General features: G+C 40.6%; 1 protein-coding gene across 1 annotated transcript in view; it reads right to left on the reverse strand.

Annotated features, from left to right (window-relative positions):
• The window catches only part of LOC126101602 (uncharacterized), a 59,869-nt gene extending 44,372 nt beyond the window's left edge, over positions 1-15,497 (reverse strand). The window contains exons 1-5 of the mRNA XM_049912279.1: positions 15,303-15,497; positions 14,798-14,860; positions 14,338-14,508; positions 13,421-13,570; positions 11,828-11,977 (exon numbers count right to left, since the gene is read on the reverse strand). Of these exons, the coding sequence (XP_049768236.1) occupies positions 11,828-11,977; positions 13,421-13,570; positions 14,338-14,508; positions 14,798-14,860; positions 15,303-15,422 (654 nt within the window). The 5' untranslated portion in view covers positions 15,423-15,497. The remainder of the gene's footprint in view (positions 1-11,827; positions 11,978-13,420; positions 13,571-14,337; positions 14,509-14,797; positions 14,861-15,302) is intronic.
• Between the last annotated feature and the right edge of the window lie 1,293 nt (positions 15,498-16,790).

Genomic DNA, 16,790 nt, shown 5'->3' on the forward strand with positions numbered 1-16,790 from the left:
GCAGTGAGAGCAGACTTGAAAGAGAATATGTATAAGACCAAATACCTCGTAGTGAGAAAGACAACAGACCTCGAGATGTGGGTGGCAAAAATCTTTGAAAGGGTAAGAGTGTTCAATTTTTTTCTGGGCCAGCACTCAGAGGAATGAATGGGATACACCAGCAAATAATAGCAAGAATCCAAGCAGGGAACATGTCAAGGTTTGTGCTCAGTAAGTTGCTCAAGTCCTGGTTTCTACTGAGATCCACCAAGATTAGGGCCTGCAAGACAGTAATACAACCTATTGTCTTCTAAGGAGCAGAGAGCAGGCTCTGGCACAAAAGGTGGAAAGAACACTCCTGAGTTTGATAATGTTGTCCTGAAACAGATTTTTAGACCAGTAAAGGATGGAGATGACTAGAAAACAACAAACAAATGTAAACTGAAGTAGGTGTAAAAATTGTTTGGCATTGTGGCTGTTATTAATTTGAGGAGACTGATGTGGTATGGGAACATGATGTGACAAGGAAGTCTGATTACTGGGCACTGGTGGAAGAAGACATCAGAGGGAACAGATCAAGGGGAAGACCACAGCTGAGATGGATTGACAAGATTACAAAGGATACGAGTACAACGGGAACAGCTGGAGAAGAATATGTGGTTCAAAGAAGATGGGGGAGGCCGATTGGCTTGGCCAAAGACTGACTGCAATTTGTGTGGTCTACCTAAACTGAAGTACGTAATTCTGTATCTATATTCCAGCTAGGCAAATGGCAGTTTAGGTCAGAACAGGTCACCACTGTGACTTGTGGGAAATCCCGATACATGTTTGATTTAGAATTGAAGTGCTCCACACTTTGACCTCAATTCACATGCACTGAAACCTGGTACCTTGGCCGTCAATGCGAAGTCACAGAGACCGTTCAACAGTAGGTCTAACAAAATTAATGGCACATACTACTCATTACTTCACCAAGACAATAGGATAGCTGTTCTTCCAACATAAAAGTTAACTCTCAGTTACTCCCACAGCAGGTAGCATGTCCCCGAGACTGCTTGCTGCATCTAGAATTGAGGAAAATATAGAAATGTGGGTAAAGTGTAGCTATCAATCAGTTTTCCTCTGATGTGTGTGTTCTTGAAGTCCACAGCACAATGTGTGTATTGAGATATCCCTGGATACGAGCCAACGTTTTACCTCAGGGTAAGGTAGTTGAATGACTTGGCCAATAGGAGCTTATATTTTCAGGTACTAACTTGGTGGTTGCTACAAAAATCTGGGAACTGCAATTATACATGCACTTGCAAAAACAAATGACAAAAGCATCCTAGTGGATTAAAACTCTGTGCTGGAATGGTACCTTTGCCTTTTTGTGGGCAAGTGCTCTACGGACCTGCCCATACCATTTTACTTCCACCAGCACCTCTTCTACGTTCCAAACTTCATGGACGTTCTTCTGCATACCTTGCATTATTACTACTCCCAAATGAAATATTGCCAGGGAAATAGCTTAGATACAGCCTATGGGGGCAGTTTCCAGAACGAATTTTCACTCAGCAGCAGAGTGTGCACCGATTTGAAACTTCCCAGCAGATTAAAACTGGAACAAGTAAAACTTGCCGGGGGAGTTGTGCTCGGGTACATCATTCAGTAAAGCACTTACATGCGAAAGGTATAGGTCCGAGATCTGAATCCCAGTCTGGCAGACAATTTCATGATTTTTTGAATCGGTGCAGAGTGAAAGTTAATTCTGGGAACAAATGACAGGTTTGTCAAATGGCAGTGTAAACATTATGTCTTTCCAAATGTTAAGGCCGAAAGCTAGTTATTTCAAGGACTCTACTAGCAATGAACGCCAGTACCACCACATGACAATTTTTTTTAAGGTAGGAAGATTAAGATTTAATGTGTAATTGTCGAATAGGCCAGTCGTGACAGAAAGCAAGATCAGAATGAGGAAGAAAATTGGCACTACTCTTTATGGTGATTACCTTACACAATTTATGATAATTCCTGGATTTTTTTGTTTTACTTTCTTTTCCTACATCAAAATAACAATATTTATAGTTTTCACATCTCCAAAATCATTTTCAAAACAAAGACTTGCTGACAAAAAAATGTGTATCATGCTACACGTTAATACTTCACCTCTTTCTGGTATCCATTATCATTGCAAGCAGCATGCAGCAAAAGAGAAAGAAATTAAATCATCGTCTCATGACATGAAAAAACATTGCCCAAAAGCAGAATGACACATACAGAATCATCAAACGAGAACCATTTAAAGAACAGCAAATTCACGCGGGGGGAGGGGGGGGGGGGGGGGGATAACACAATTAGTGAAAATTTTGAACACTGCAAAGGAGAACTTCAAATTATTCAGTTCATAAGTGTATAAATAAGTGATTAACAATTTCCAGGCAATCAAAAGTGATCGCAGAATATTGTAGGTTTCAATTACTGACAACACAAATGTAGGTGCTGTCATGCTTTGTTTGCCCCCAAAGCAATGTGTGCTAACCTCATTGTGAAAAACTATACTAGATCAGATACCCAAAGAGGTATTCAATTTCCTGAAGATTCTTCTGATGGATCTCAGTCTGACATGTCTTTCCTATGATTAAATTTCTGTGGCCATTCCATTTTAAACTGTCCACACACATGTTGTTGTTGTGGTCTTCAGTCCGAAGACTGGTTTGATTCAGCTCTCCATGCTACTCTATCCTGTGCAAGCTGCTTCATCTCCCAGTATGTACTGGAGCTTACATCCTTCTGAATCTGTTTAGTGTATTCACCACTTGGTCTCTCTCCACGATTTTTACCCTCCATGCTGCCCTCCAATACTAAATTGGTGATCCCTTGATGCCTCAGAACATGTCCTACCAACCAATCCCTTCTTCTAGTCAAGTTCTGCCACAAACTTCTCTTCTCCCCAATTCTATTCAATACCTCCTCATTAGTTATGTGATCTACCCATCTAATCTTCAGCATTCTTCTGCAGCACCACATTTCGAAAGCTTATATTCTCTTCTTGTCCGAACTATTTATTGTCCATATTTCACTTCCATACATGGCTACACTCCACACAAATACTTTCAGAAACGACTTCCTGACACTTAAATCTATACTCAATGTTAACAAATTTCTCTTCTTCAGGAACGCTTTTTTTACCATTGCCAGCCTACATTTTACATCCTCTTTACTTCGACCATCATCAGTTATTTTGCTCCCCAAATAGCAAAACTCCTTTACTACTTTAAGTGTCTCATTCCCTAATCTAATTCCCTCAGCATCACCCAAGTTAACTCGACTACATTCCATTATCCTCATTCTGCTTTTGTTGATGTTCATCTTATATCCTCCTTTCAAGACATTGTCCATTCTGTTAAATTGTTCTTCCAAGTCCTTTGCTGCCTCTGACAGAATTACAATGTCATCGGCGAACCTCAAAGTTTTTATTTCTTCTCCATGGGTTTTAATACCTACTCCAATTTTTTCTTTTGTTTCCTATATTGCTTGCTCAATATACAGATTGAATAACATTGGGGAGAGGCTACAACCCTGTCCCATTCCCTTCCCAACCAGTGCTTCCCTTTCATGTCCCTCGACTCTTATAACTGCCATCTGGTATCTGTACAAATTGTAAATAGCCTTTCGTTCCCTGTATTTTACCCCTGCCACCTTTAGAATTTGAAAGAGAGTATTCCAGTCAACATTGTCAAAGGCTTTCTCTAAGTCTACAAATGCTAGAAATGTAGGTTTGCCTTTTCTTAATCTAGCTCCTAAGATAAGTCGTAGGGTCAGTATTGCCTCACGTGTTCCAATATTTCTACGGAATCCAAACTGATCTTCCCCGAGGTCCGCTTCTACCAGTTTTTCCATTCGTCTGTAAAGGATTCGCATTAGTATTTTGCAGCCGTGACTTATTAAACTGATAGTTTGGTAATTTTCACATCTGTCAACATCTGCTTTCTTTGGGATTGGAATTATTATATTCTTCTTGAAGTCTGAGGGTATTTCGCCTGTCTCATACTTTTTGCTCACCAGATGGTAGAGTTTTGTCAGGACTGGCTCTCCCAAGGCTGTCAGTAGTTCTAATGGAAAGTTGTCTACTCACGGGGCCTTGTTTCAACTTGGGTCTTTTGTGCTCTGTCAAACTCTACACGCAGTATCATATCTCCCATTTCATCTTCATCTACCTCCTCTTCCATTTCTATAATATTGTCCTCAAGTACATAGCCCTTGTATAGACCCTCTATATACTCCTTCCACCTTTCTACTTTCCCTTCTTTACTTACAACTGGGTTTCCATCTGAGCTCTTGTTATTCATACAAGTGGTTCTCTTATCTCCAAAGGTCTCTTTAATTTTCCTGTAGGCAGTATCTATCTTACCCCTAGTGAGATAAGCCTCTACATCCTTACACTTGTCCTCTAGCCATCCCATTTTTGAGACGTTTGTATTCCTTTTTGCCTGCTTCATTTACTCCATTTTTATATTTTCTCCTTTCATCAATTAAATTCAATATTTCTTCTGTCACCCAAGGATTTCTACTAGCCCTCGTCTTTTTACCTACAGGATCCTCTGCTGTCTTCACTACTACATCCCTCAATGCTACCCATTCTTCTTCTACTATATTTCTTTCCCCCATTATTGTCAATTGTTCCCTTATACTCCCCTTGAAACTCTGTACAACCTCTGGTTTAGTCAGTTTATCCAGGTCCCATCCCCTTAAATTCCCACCTTTTTGCAATTTCTTCAGTTTTAATCTACAATTCATAATCAATAGATTTTGGTCAGAGTCCACATCTGCCCCTGGAAATGTCTTACAATTTAAAACCTGGTTCCTAAATCTCTGTCTTACCATTATATAATCTATATGAAACCTGTCAGTATCTCCAGGCTTCTTCCATGTATATAACCTCCTTTTATGATTCTTGAACCAAGTGTTAGCTATGATTAAGTTATGCTCTGTGCAAAATTCTACCAGGCGGCTTCCTCTTTCATTTCTTACCCCCAATCCATATTCACCTACTACGTTTCCTTCTCTTCCTTTTCCTACTGTCTAACTCCAGTCACCCATGACTATTAAATTTTCATTTCGCTTCACTATCTAAATAATTTCTTTTATCTCATCACACATTTCTTCAATTTTGTCGTCATCTGCAGAGCTAGTTGGCATATAAACTTGTACTACTGTAGTAGACGTGGGCTTCGTGTCTATCTTGGCTAAAATAATGCGTTCACTATGCTGTTTGTAGTAGCTAACCCGCACTCCTATTTTTTTATTCATTATTAAACCTACTCCTGCATTACCCCTATTTGATTTTGTATTTATAACACTGTATTCACCTGACCAAAAGTCTTGTTCCTCCAGCCACCGAACTTCACTAATTCCCACTATATCTAACTTTAACCTATCCATTTCCCTTTTTAAATTTTCTAACCTACCTGCCCGATTAAGGATCTGACATTCCACACTCCGATCCGTAGAAAGACAGTTTTCTTTCTCCTGATAACGACGTCCTCCTGAGTAGTCCCCGCCCAGAGATCCGAATGGGGGACTATTTTACCTCCGTAATATTTTACCCAAGAAGATGCCACCATCATTTAACCATACAGTAAAGCTGCATGCCCTCGGGAAAAATTACCGCTGTAGCTTACCCTTGCTTTCAGCCGTTTGCAGTACCAGGACAGCAAGGCCGTTTTGGTTAGTGTTACAAGGCCAGATCAGTCAATCATCCAGACTGTTGCCACTGCAACTACTGAAAAGGCTGCTGCCTCTCTTCAGGAACCACACATTCGTCTGGTCTCTCAACAGATACCCCTCCTTTGTGGTTGCACCTACGGTACGGCTATCTGTATCTCTGAGGCACACAAGCCTCTCCACCAACGGCAAGGTCTATGGTTCATATGGGGGAGGGTGTCCACACACATACTCTTAGATAATTTAAGGAAGTAACTTCCTCCAGTGACTGTTCTGTAACCACGTAAACGTCCAGTCAAGGGTCTTACTGTCTTATGTAATATGTTACATTTCTTTATGTTGAGGTCAACTCAACTGCCACTAGCTGCACCAAGCACAGATCCCATGCAAGTGTTCCTGCATTTTGCTACCCTTCCTGACAACAGGGGTGAACTCCGCCTTTTTCAAATCATCAGGAACACTTCGTTCCTCGAAAGAGCTACGGTACCAGGGAGGGAAGGTCTTTCACATGCTCTGTGCAGAATTTTAGGCATCCAGCAGCCTTTCCTGCCTCGAGTGATTTCAGTTGCTTTTCTGTCCCATGGACACTTATTTCAATATCAGCCAATTTTGTCGTTCGTGTGACAGTTTACATGACGCACTACAGTGTGATCTTCCCCTGTGAAACAGTTTTGGAAAAAGACATGTAGTATTTCTGCCTTTTCTGTTACCTCTGTTTCAATGCCATCGTGGTCACAGAACAACCGGACAGATGCCTCCAATCATTTACTGATTTAACTAGAGGACCAGAACTTCTTGGGGCTTCTGTCAAGTCACTAGACAAAATTTTACTTTTGAATTGCTCAACATTTCTCACACAGCATTCCTTACGTGAATTTTGGCTTCGCAGTGAAGCTCTTTTTGTTTTCGTAGCAGCTTTTTAAGATGGCTATCAAACCACGATGGATCTTTTCCACTCCTCACAACTTTGCTTGGCACATACCTGTATAGATTGTATTGCACAATGCTTTGATCTTTGTCCACTGATACTTGATGTTGACAGTGCCGGGGATGAACTTTGAGTCGACCACCCACACAATCTGAAATCTATCTCGTCCCTCTTCCTAAGCAATATGATCTTCCCATCTTTCTTTGTATTCCTATTCACAACCATATTAAGTGACGGTATAATGGCCTCATGACTGCAGATTCCCTGTCCTACACTAACTGTGTCAGAAAGTTTGGGTCTGTGCCCCCAGCAGATTTAAGATGTTACCGTCATGAGCTGGTTCTCTGATTAAGATAATTTTTAGATAAGACATTGGAAACACTCTCACACAATTCCCTGTCCCTGCTATCAACCCAAAACACTCATCTCTCAAGCTATGGCTCGTAAGTGAAAGACTCCACCTAATCCCACAAAATGACCAAGAAGTTTACATGAAATTTTCTCCAAGTTTCGCCTCATCTGTTCCGCCAAAACTCCTGAGGTAAGAGGTCTATAAAAGCATCCAATGATTATGTTTGATCAACCTTTAACACTTGTCTTCATCTAAATTATTTTGCATTTGAAATCTCTACTAATCTCACTAGACGATATTGTGTTTTTTATGGCTATAAACAAGCCTCCACCACCAGCACTCGGCATATCTTTGCAATATGAATTCCAATCAAAATTTCGAATTTCATTCCTGTTGACATCTGGTTTCAGCCAACTTTCTGTTCCTAGTACTACATGGGCACTTTTCTGTTTCTAAGCGAGATAGTTCCAAGATGACTGCTACCCCGCCTGGAATCTGAACACATCCTACTGGGCCTATGGACAGATTTCTGTATACTAAAAACCCACATTTGCATCCCAGATGTGCTCCATTACCCTAGTAATCGCTTTCTGCATGTAGTGTTTACCTGGCCTATTAAGGGACCCTACAACTCTCCACCAGAACGAGGAGGGCAAGAAATTTGCATCCGATACCATCACAGATTCGTCAGAGCCTCTGGTTTAGACCTTCCACTTTGCTCCAAACTAGAGGATCACAATTGGTTCTGAGAATGGTGCTGTGAACCAACAACTCTACTCCCACCCCAAAGTCAAGTCTAATTGTCTTCACCAAATCAGCTAGTCACCTGTAAAAACGGATGATTGTCTCTGAACCCAGGCGGAACGTATCCTTCTAGCCGACATGAGCCACAATTTGCACCCAGTGTGTTCAATTGCTGCCATCAGAGCCACCTCCACATCTCTGATGAGACCCCGTGCCTCCTTTCCTGGCCTGCCAGTTACTTTCCTGGGGTGTTCCATCAGCCACCTAACACTGGAGCTCCCAATGACAAGCAACCCCACCCTTTGCACTTGTCTGGACCTCTCAGGAAGGTTGGCCACAGTACCAAGTGGAGAGGCATCCTGTGCTGCCTCAAATGTACTTTCAGCAACAGGCAATACCACCCACATTTTTTTAGGGAAGAAGAAGAAAGATGTAGTAACGGGACAGCAAAGTGGCCAGCAGCCACTTTCACTTTCCACCCAGAGATTTGTGCTCCCTTCACTTTTCATCAATTGCCGATAGGTACCGGCTGCGATGTGCAAAACTGAAGATGCAGTGGCAATGCTGTAGGCTCCAGAATAAGTAAAGCATTCATCTCAGATGCCCCAATACCACCTCAACCCAGTAGCTTGAAGACTGACAAACGAGGCCAACAACACCTCCAGTGACTTACGGGCAGTGGCCATTTTCACCTGCATCCATACACAACAAGCATATCCATCATCGACTATGGTCTAAACTACAGGTAGTGAAATATTAACCCAAGTAATTGAACTAATCTAACACAAACAATCTAACAATACACAGACTCTTACAACAAAAACAGATAAATAATAACCTACTGTTCACTTCTACTCTGAAGTGTGTAAGAATACCATCGAACTTAAAGATATAAACAATCCGTGTACAAACAATTAAGTGCTGCCAACTCCACTCTGCTCTACTTAAATGCCGTTTTTCCTACCCATATGATTTTAATTTACAAAACTTCACACTAAGAGAAATCCGACTTTCATCACAGCATACAGAATGCTATCCAAGCCATCCTGCATCCTCCTACAGGCACTTGACGACGACATCTTCCCGTACACCATGGCGTCGCCAGCTAACAGCCATAAGTTGCTGGTCACCCCGTCTGTTAGAACATTTATGTATATAGCTTGAGAACAAAAGCAGCCACATCACACTTCACTGTGGCACCCTCCAACATGAGCCGTCCAGAACAATTGGGTCTACACTGTCCAGTCACATTTTAATGTCACTACCTGTCAAAAGCCTGAATAACCATCTTTTGCAGTACAGACCACTGTGAGATGTGCTGGAAGAGAGTCAATGAGATTCCGGTTGGTCCCGACAGGGATGTGGAGCCATGCTAACTACAGTGCCGTGGCCAGCTGGGCTAGGTGTCTTGGGCGAGGATCCAGAGTGCAAGTAGCAGGATCGAGGTGGTCCCACAGATTCTCAACTGGGTTTAAATCAGGTGAGTTTAGTGGCCAGGGGAGTATGGTAAATTCATCCTTGTGATCTCTGAACAATGCACATAACAGAGCTGTGTGACACACTGCACAGTCCTCCTGGTAGATGCCATCATGGTGAGGGGAAACAAATAGATGCATACTTGTGTTGATCCATTAAGCCTACCAGAATGATATCATCTAGGGAATGCCATGAAAACACTCCCCATGTGATAATGCTCCCTCTCCTGACATGGATACTTCCAACAGTTATTGCAGAGTGTCTGCTTCTTAACATTTCATGCCTTACACAACAACGGCCATCTGTCCAATAGAACGCAAACGTGATTCATCTGAAAAGGCAACCTGTCACCACTCACCGGAAGTCCAGTCGAGGCACTGGCTAACAGATTTCAGCCGTTGTCACCGATGACTAGCCGTCAACCGGGGTGCCTGATGTGGGGGAGCATACACAACAATGTCCATTGAAATGTCATTGAGAAGACACTGTTGGTAGCCGCTTGGTTCATATACGAAGTCGGTTGCTCATCTATTCGCCGGTATACATCCTTCAGACAACGTTCATTCTTGTCCTCCATGACCCACGATGTACTACAGTGCTCGGCGCCGGTGTTTGATAGTGCCATTTTACTATGCATAGCACACTTAACCATGGCGGCATGCGAACAGTTTACAAACTCAGCTGTTTTGGAAAGGTTTCCACCTTATACTTGGCCCAAAGGGCAATGATCATGACATTCTGGATGTCACTTAAATCACTCACTTTCTGGACGACAACGATTACACATCTACAAATGGTTATTGCATGTTGATGTCAAACCTAGGCAGGTTCACATTACTGTGACTGGACTGTGCAACACTGATTTTTGTGTGTATGTGATGAGACCACTTTTAGATGGTCATTTATTGGCAGTCACCAAAATTCCAAACAAAACACATTTTACATCTGTTTCTTTGCTCTTTCTATAAAGTAACCACTGTATTCTTATAGATCTTACAATGGGCAGTTTTGGCTGAAATTCATTTTCTTTGGAATATTTTGCAGTTGCATCAATAGACACTGCAGCTTTTACCATTGTAAAGGACCAAATGAAAGCAACAAAAATGCCAAAGAATTATTTTTACCATTTATACTGCACGTACTGCTGAAATGTTGCTTCAATCGCCATTCATTAACCACTAAAGCACTGACCCATTAACATCTGCAGCACTAATGATAAGGTATAGGTGCAAAAAAATGGACAATAGTTTTACACTGCCAATACTGATTTGCTACAATAATTTCAAAACCTTATGACCGCACTTTAACAATTATTTCAGAACATTTCTACTTCCTAAAACAGCTCATATCACGAACAGAATGACTGTGCTCAACAATTCTTGATCAGAAAACTGTTGACAATAATTAGGAACTCAAAGTCATAATATTATATTTTTGAGAATATACTACATTGTATATCCTATTGCCTCTCACAACCAGCCTTTCCCTCCCCCTCCCACTACTACACACACTGTCACATGCTACAATCAGCAAAACTTACAGCACCTAACAAAGTGTGCTTGCCCTTGGTAATACCAGTGTTATTACATTCAATCACAGCATTTCTTAACTGGTTTTATACTACTACTTTTATAACAAAACATTGCATTACATTCACAGACATACTGTGGTTTAATTTCCTACAGACATTTGAACAACAGGAAACAAGTATATTAATAGTTTTTAAACACTGCTAGAGATTCTATACACTTGCAAATTAAATGCAAAAGTTATGGCCACATATTTAACCAGGTACAGTGGATGTTGACAGGAACACAATTGCTACGGAGGGATCTCTCAGATCGCCTCCTCCTCCTTCTTCACCACCACCACCACCACCACCCACCACCACCACCACCACCACCCACCACCACCACCAACACCACCTATGACATCTTCATCACTTTCAGTTTTCTTCTCCCAGTTAGTATCGTGATCACTAAATACTCAAAAACATTATTACTGCCATCAAAATCTTCATCTGAGAATTCACCAAGGCATTCTTGAATGCCTGCATCTGTCTCGCACAGAAAACGTTGCATAGAATGTCTTAATGTTCCTCACCACAGAGAAACGGTAACAATCAATAAAAACGCAACACGCAAACACTATGGTACATCTGAGACACCTCTCAAGGTCCAAAAATAAGAAACAAATTGAAATGACAATGCCAGATTTCGAGCACGTGTAGCTTGCTATCCAGTAGGAAGGTACGTATGAGCCTACTTCACCTCATAGGGGTGTGTGAAACATCACAAGACAAAAAAACTGTAAAGGTCTGAGAGACCATCCATGGTAGTTAAGGGTTAATAATTAACAATAACAATGAAGAGAAGGAATGAAGACAACTGTCACCATGCATTTGTTCTAACAGATACAGAAATGGAAAAGTTAGAATTACAATTTTCATCATAAGTTGAAACCTTTATGATCCTCTATGCAACAACTATAAGCACAAAAGCAAAAAACCCTTTAAAGCAACAGCATAAGAAAGGAAAGTTCTTGATAACATCAATTTACTTTAAAAGCCCTACACACTTCTTACAGTACCTCAAGTTGCTCACTTTCATATCCTTGACTTACAATGGTGAATGACAACTAACCGCTGGTCCATTGTTGTCTTGACCCAGGGACCTGTAAGCTGTACTGAGGACGTGCACCACGAAGCGGAACAGCCCCACAGTCAGGCGAGGACAGTGCTGTTGTATCCAGTGCGTCAGGTATGTCACCGACAGTGTCTTCTTACGATGGAACTTTTCAACAGAAAGAAAAATGGAACAACTTATCATTAACATTAAACTCAAAATAATATTTTCAAGATGCACAACATGTGACTAAATGATAGTACTTTGGCAGATATTAGTGTGCATACTGCAGCAAGTGAAAAAAGTACACTAGCTTATGCAGTTTGTGTGTCAGTAACATGTACACATGACATATCATCCTTTCTAATGGCACACAATACGGCATACAGAACATGCATAAAAACTGCTGATCATCTGCTGATTCATGTCAAACACAGTAAACAGTTACTACAACCTTAAGATATTGCCAATCTGTATAACCGAAACAGAGTAAGAAGATACCCGACAGCTCACAGCACTGCTTTTCACTGCTAAGCAATAATGACTGCAGACAAAAAGAAATGTCATCTACAGAATTGTGACAACACTGAGGCTTTGACATAGTTTACAAAATAATGTTACACTAAGCTGCTGTACCCAGCCCACTGTAACTGTGAGAGAGTAGCCTACACCAACTGAACTATAGCTAATCTCTTTGGACATAATTTATTATTGTTAGCACTTCTAATGAAAGTAAGCAATAACCTTCATGAGTAATAGAAACAGCAGCTGAATCCCAATGATTGACAGCAAGCAACATAAGCTTTTTAAACTGATGTTAATGGCACAAACTCTTTGGTTATCTGTAATCTGAATAGACTACCCTCACCCCCAACAATGAGTGACATACGAACACAATTTTATCTTTTAAGGATGATATACTGAATACAAGCTGTGAAGACATTGTCTCTCTCTTTAGGATTCATAGTGCAATTACGTACTCTGGAAGGAAGATTCTGAACAAGCTCACACCTAACAAAGCAAAAAATATGGAATCCCTTGCAAATCAAAAGAAAATTAAAAACATGTTTTAAATTATCTGAATATTTAAATTCAAGGACTGAAAAGTTTTATTAGTAACTTGACAAGTAGCATGGCTCACTGTAAATCTGTACAGCAAGTAATATTGTACAGAAAATAGAGTATTTACAGATATAGGTAAACAATATTAGAAAAAGGATAGAGCAATACTCACAAGATGCCAAGTTGAGCTGCAGACAGGCACAACAAAAACACTGTTACACATTGCAGCCTTTGGCCAAAGCCTTCCTCAGCAAAGAAACACACACACACACACACACACACACACACACACACACACACACACACACACACACACACACACAGAGAGAGAGAGAGAGAGAGAGAGAGAGAGAGAGAGAGAGAGAGAGAGACATTTTTAACGTGATCTCTGTTTACCAACATCTAATTTCAGTTGAAATGCATGACTGGATAAATTCACACCACCTACAATAGATTTTTCTTTATTGATAGCCAAACTGTAAAGTAAAAACAAAAACATTGTATTGTGTAAGATAAATCTGCCAACTGTCATAAATACCAGTAACTTACAGCAGAATCAATAACAGCCTGCAAGGTGTGGTAGAGTCTCTTGCACGTAACAGAGCCTTCGGGATAATGATCCATCGCTAAACGATATGCAGCCATAAGCAGATCTCTAAAATTTTCTTGTGTCACCTCATTGCCATCGGATGAATACATCTGCACTTCAAAAGAACAAAATTCATTTCACTGAAAATGTTAGTTACACATAACAAGCATGAACACAAAATGTGTATCACAACAGGATTATATTTCACCACATAGGGAACTACGGGGTGTTTTCTTTCATCAAATTTTTTATCTCAATGTTTGGTCAGTCCTGATTGAGTCCACAACCTTCACCATCCACTTGAAAACGTTTTAACTTTACCTTGGAATGGTTAGGGTACTTCTCCTCATAGTATTTTATTGTCTTGATTAGATTATATAAAATTTCAAATGATCAAAGCCATTTCCAAAACGGCTCAAAGAAACATGGTTCCTTTGCTGATTAAACATAAATATAGTGGCTATTTAAATTATATGAGCTTTACAAAAGATAAGTGGTTTACTGACACAAAAAATAGAAGTAATAATGGCTTATAATTACAGAACCACACAGAAATTTCTAACAATAGTTTGAGGCAACTGCAAGTAAACATGCCACTAGAAATTTCCGTAGTGTAATATTGGGAAAAGGGAGTTTGAAGTTGGAAAACCACTTGTTATCTGATACTAGCGACATTAATATGAGTCAAACAAGCCAACTTCTTAAACAGGAATTGAAATCCTGTCTGTCTAGTTATTAACTAGCATCCAATCTCGTGTTTTTCTTAATTTGTACTGAGTATTTAATTTACATTAAAAATTACATCGATTATACAGACAACACACTTGGCATGCAATTTAAAACACTTACGTCTTTACATAAATTAGAAGTTACTCACCTTGACATATATCTCAATCTGTCGCTCATCAGCCAGAACGCCAAGAAATCTTTCGGCCTGTTGTTTGAATGTTGTTTGGCTAAGCCACTCATGTTTTTGGGGGCCAGCGGAGGAATGGAAGAACAAGAACAGCCGTTGGGATAAATCTGGATATCGCGGGAACACATATTTCTAAATTTAAAAACAGAAAAAAGTACAGACATTACAATTAAAGACACGTAGCGACTGGTGTAGTTTTAAAAATGAAATAAATGCTTTAACTGCAAGCTAAGTGTCTAGCGCTGCTAGTAGTTTGGTATTATGTTGTTGATGCAGTCGCAGTGCAAAACCAGCAGCTCTACAAAAAACATTACACAAACTTGACAACAAAACAAAACACGCTTGGGACACGGGATGAAAAAAGGAAAAACAATAATTACACACAAAACAAATATATTTCATTGAGAAAATGTTAACTTACAGTGAATATTCGGCTCGTAATTCCTTGCACCGAATCTTCTTCTAAACTCTTCTGGGCAAGAATCTAAAAATTAAAAAAAAAAAAATTAAAAACCACATTCCTTAGCACAATTCAGTTGTGCATATCTAATAACCACGAAGTAGGTACAACTCTCTTGCGTAGCCTTGAGCTGGATTCAAAAGCACACGCCGTAAACCAACGCGTTATTCCTCACCCAGCACGAAACAAATTAGAAACTTTCTCCCACGTAATCAAGCGTCCCACAGCTGTTGTCCCACTAAGGCCACATTTCACACGTCGCAGAAATCATTCACTGCACACTCACGTTTATACCTTCACATTCATCTCCAGTGTTGTGGGTCGCATTAAAAACTATTATCTATATGACGGGAAAAACACACGAGACGCATGGGTAACAAAGCCGTTACGTTTGAAACCAAACCACTAGCGAGAGAGTATTCGCAAACAAAGAAACAGCTGTTTGAAGCACTTCCTTGAGCTTTACCTTAGCTAATTTGTCAATGGGCACTAATTGCGTCGGGGTCTTGTCGTGAAGATCAGATCCAGAGTTGTTCCTTGGGAGAGAATTTTGCAGGAGGACGTCGTGGCTGTGATGGTTCCCCATGCCCCCGCTTGCTTCTGCTGCTTCCTCCCGCCGATGTTCCCTGCCGCGCCGCCGAACTCCAACTGCAAGCGTTGGTTGGCAGAACAAGAGCTACAGCGTCGTCACCTGTGGAGAATGAACGAACTACGTCAAAAAGATTGCGGAACCCACGTACTGCGGAGCGAACTCGCAACACACTAACGGTACATCTGCATGGATAGCCATAGGACGCAGCGTGATGAACATGGGCAATAAAAACTAACACCGAACGTTCAGAATGTCCCTGGTAGGATCATATCTACTGTAATTCGAAACCGCAGCAAAATAATTTTCAAACTTGAAAAAGAAACCGAGCAAGTCTATTAACCGACTTACACACTTACCGGTATTCTGAATTACATTCGCTACACGCTGATGAATTTCGGGTTTTAAGCTGTGGCTTTCTGGGTTCGGCACACTTTAAGTATCCCGAATTTTAACTCATCCTCTGTTTGACAAGTATTCTGTATCAAACTTTATTGTTCTCAACATCTACATTCTGTTTCTATGCTCTGCAACGTAGATTATACACTAACAACTGGAAATCGGAATTTTCTAAGTAGCCATTCATCAGAAACCAGCGTGTCATTATTGTGGTATACGCTTGTTCACACTTTTAGCATTTCCGTGACACTTTATGCTTCCTTGTTAGCACTCGCGTAACCTTCCCCTACGTACGTACACTCAATTGTTAAAATCTGATGCGGATCCAAAGAAATATCTATTGTGTGATCATTCAGATGCTTAAATCAGAATTTCTGTCGTCAACATACATTGTCAAGTGACCTCGCCATGACGTAAAGTTTGCCCGTAAGAGCTCTGCAGATTTTGGATGTCTAGTACACAACTATCGTACAAAAGCACCGTCGATTTCTGTACACACGTTTCATAGACACCTTGTTACCCATCGGATATCCGCAATGAGTTTGACTGAAAACTGTCAGGTCATTTCACTATTTTGTAGCTAGCGCAACAAATCAGATGTGACTATTTTTTTTGTTCATTGTTGGAAAAGGTGGGATTAAGAAACTAACCTTTAGGTTTTGTACTGCACTTGATCGTACTGACAAGCCTGTTTCAATCAATTATGCTGCGGCGTCGTTACAATATGGCTTCCTCGTACGTCAAGCAGGAAGTGTACCGGTACCGAAAGACATTGAACTTCGAGTTGAAGCATGCAGCAAGTCAGTTTGTCCATTTTTTTACTTTTCTTCTCTTTATAAATGGCACACCTATAATAATATTTTACGGTACCCATATTTATTTGCCGCCTTTTTGACATAAGTGTCCACTACATTACAGAGTATCACCTGAAAAATTGAGAGTTGAATAAATACAGGAGAAATCCAA

The sequence above is a fragment of the Schistocerca cancellata genome, chromosome 9, assembly GCF_023864275.1.
Source record: "Schistocerca cancellata isolate TAMUIC-IGC-003103 chromosome 9, iqSchCanc2.1, whole genome shotgun sequence".
Taxonomy (NCBI): Eukaryota; Metazoa; Arthropoda; class Insecta; order Orthoptera; family Acrididae; genus Schistocerca; species Schistocerca cancellata.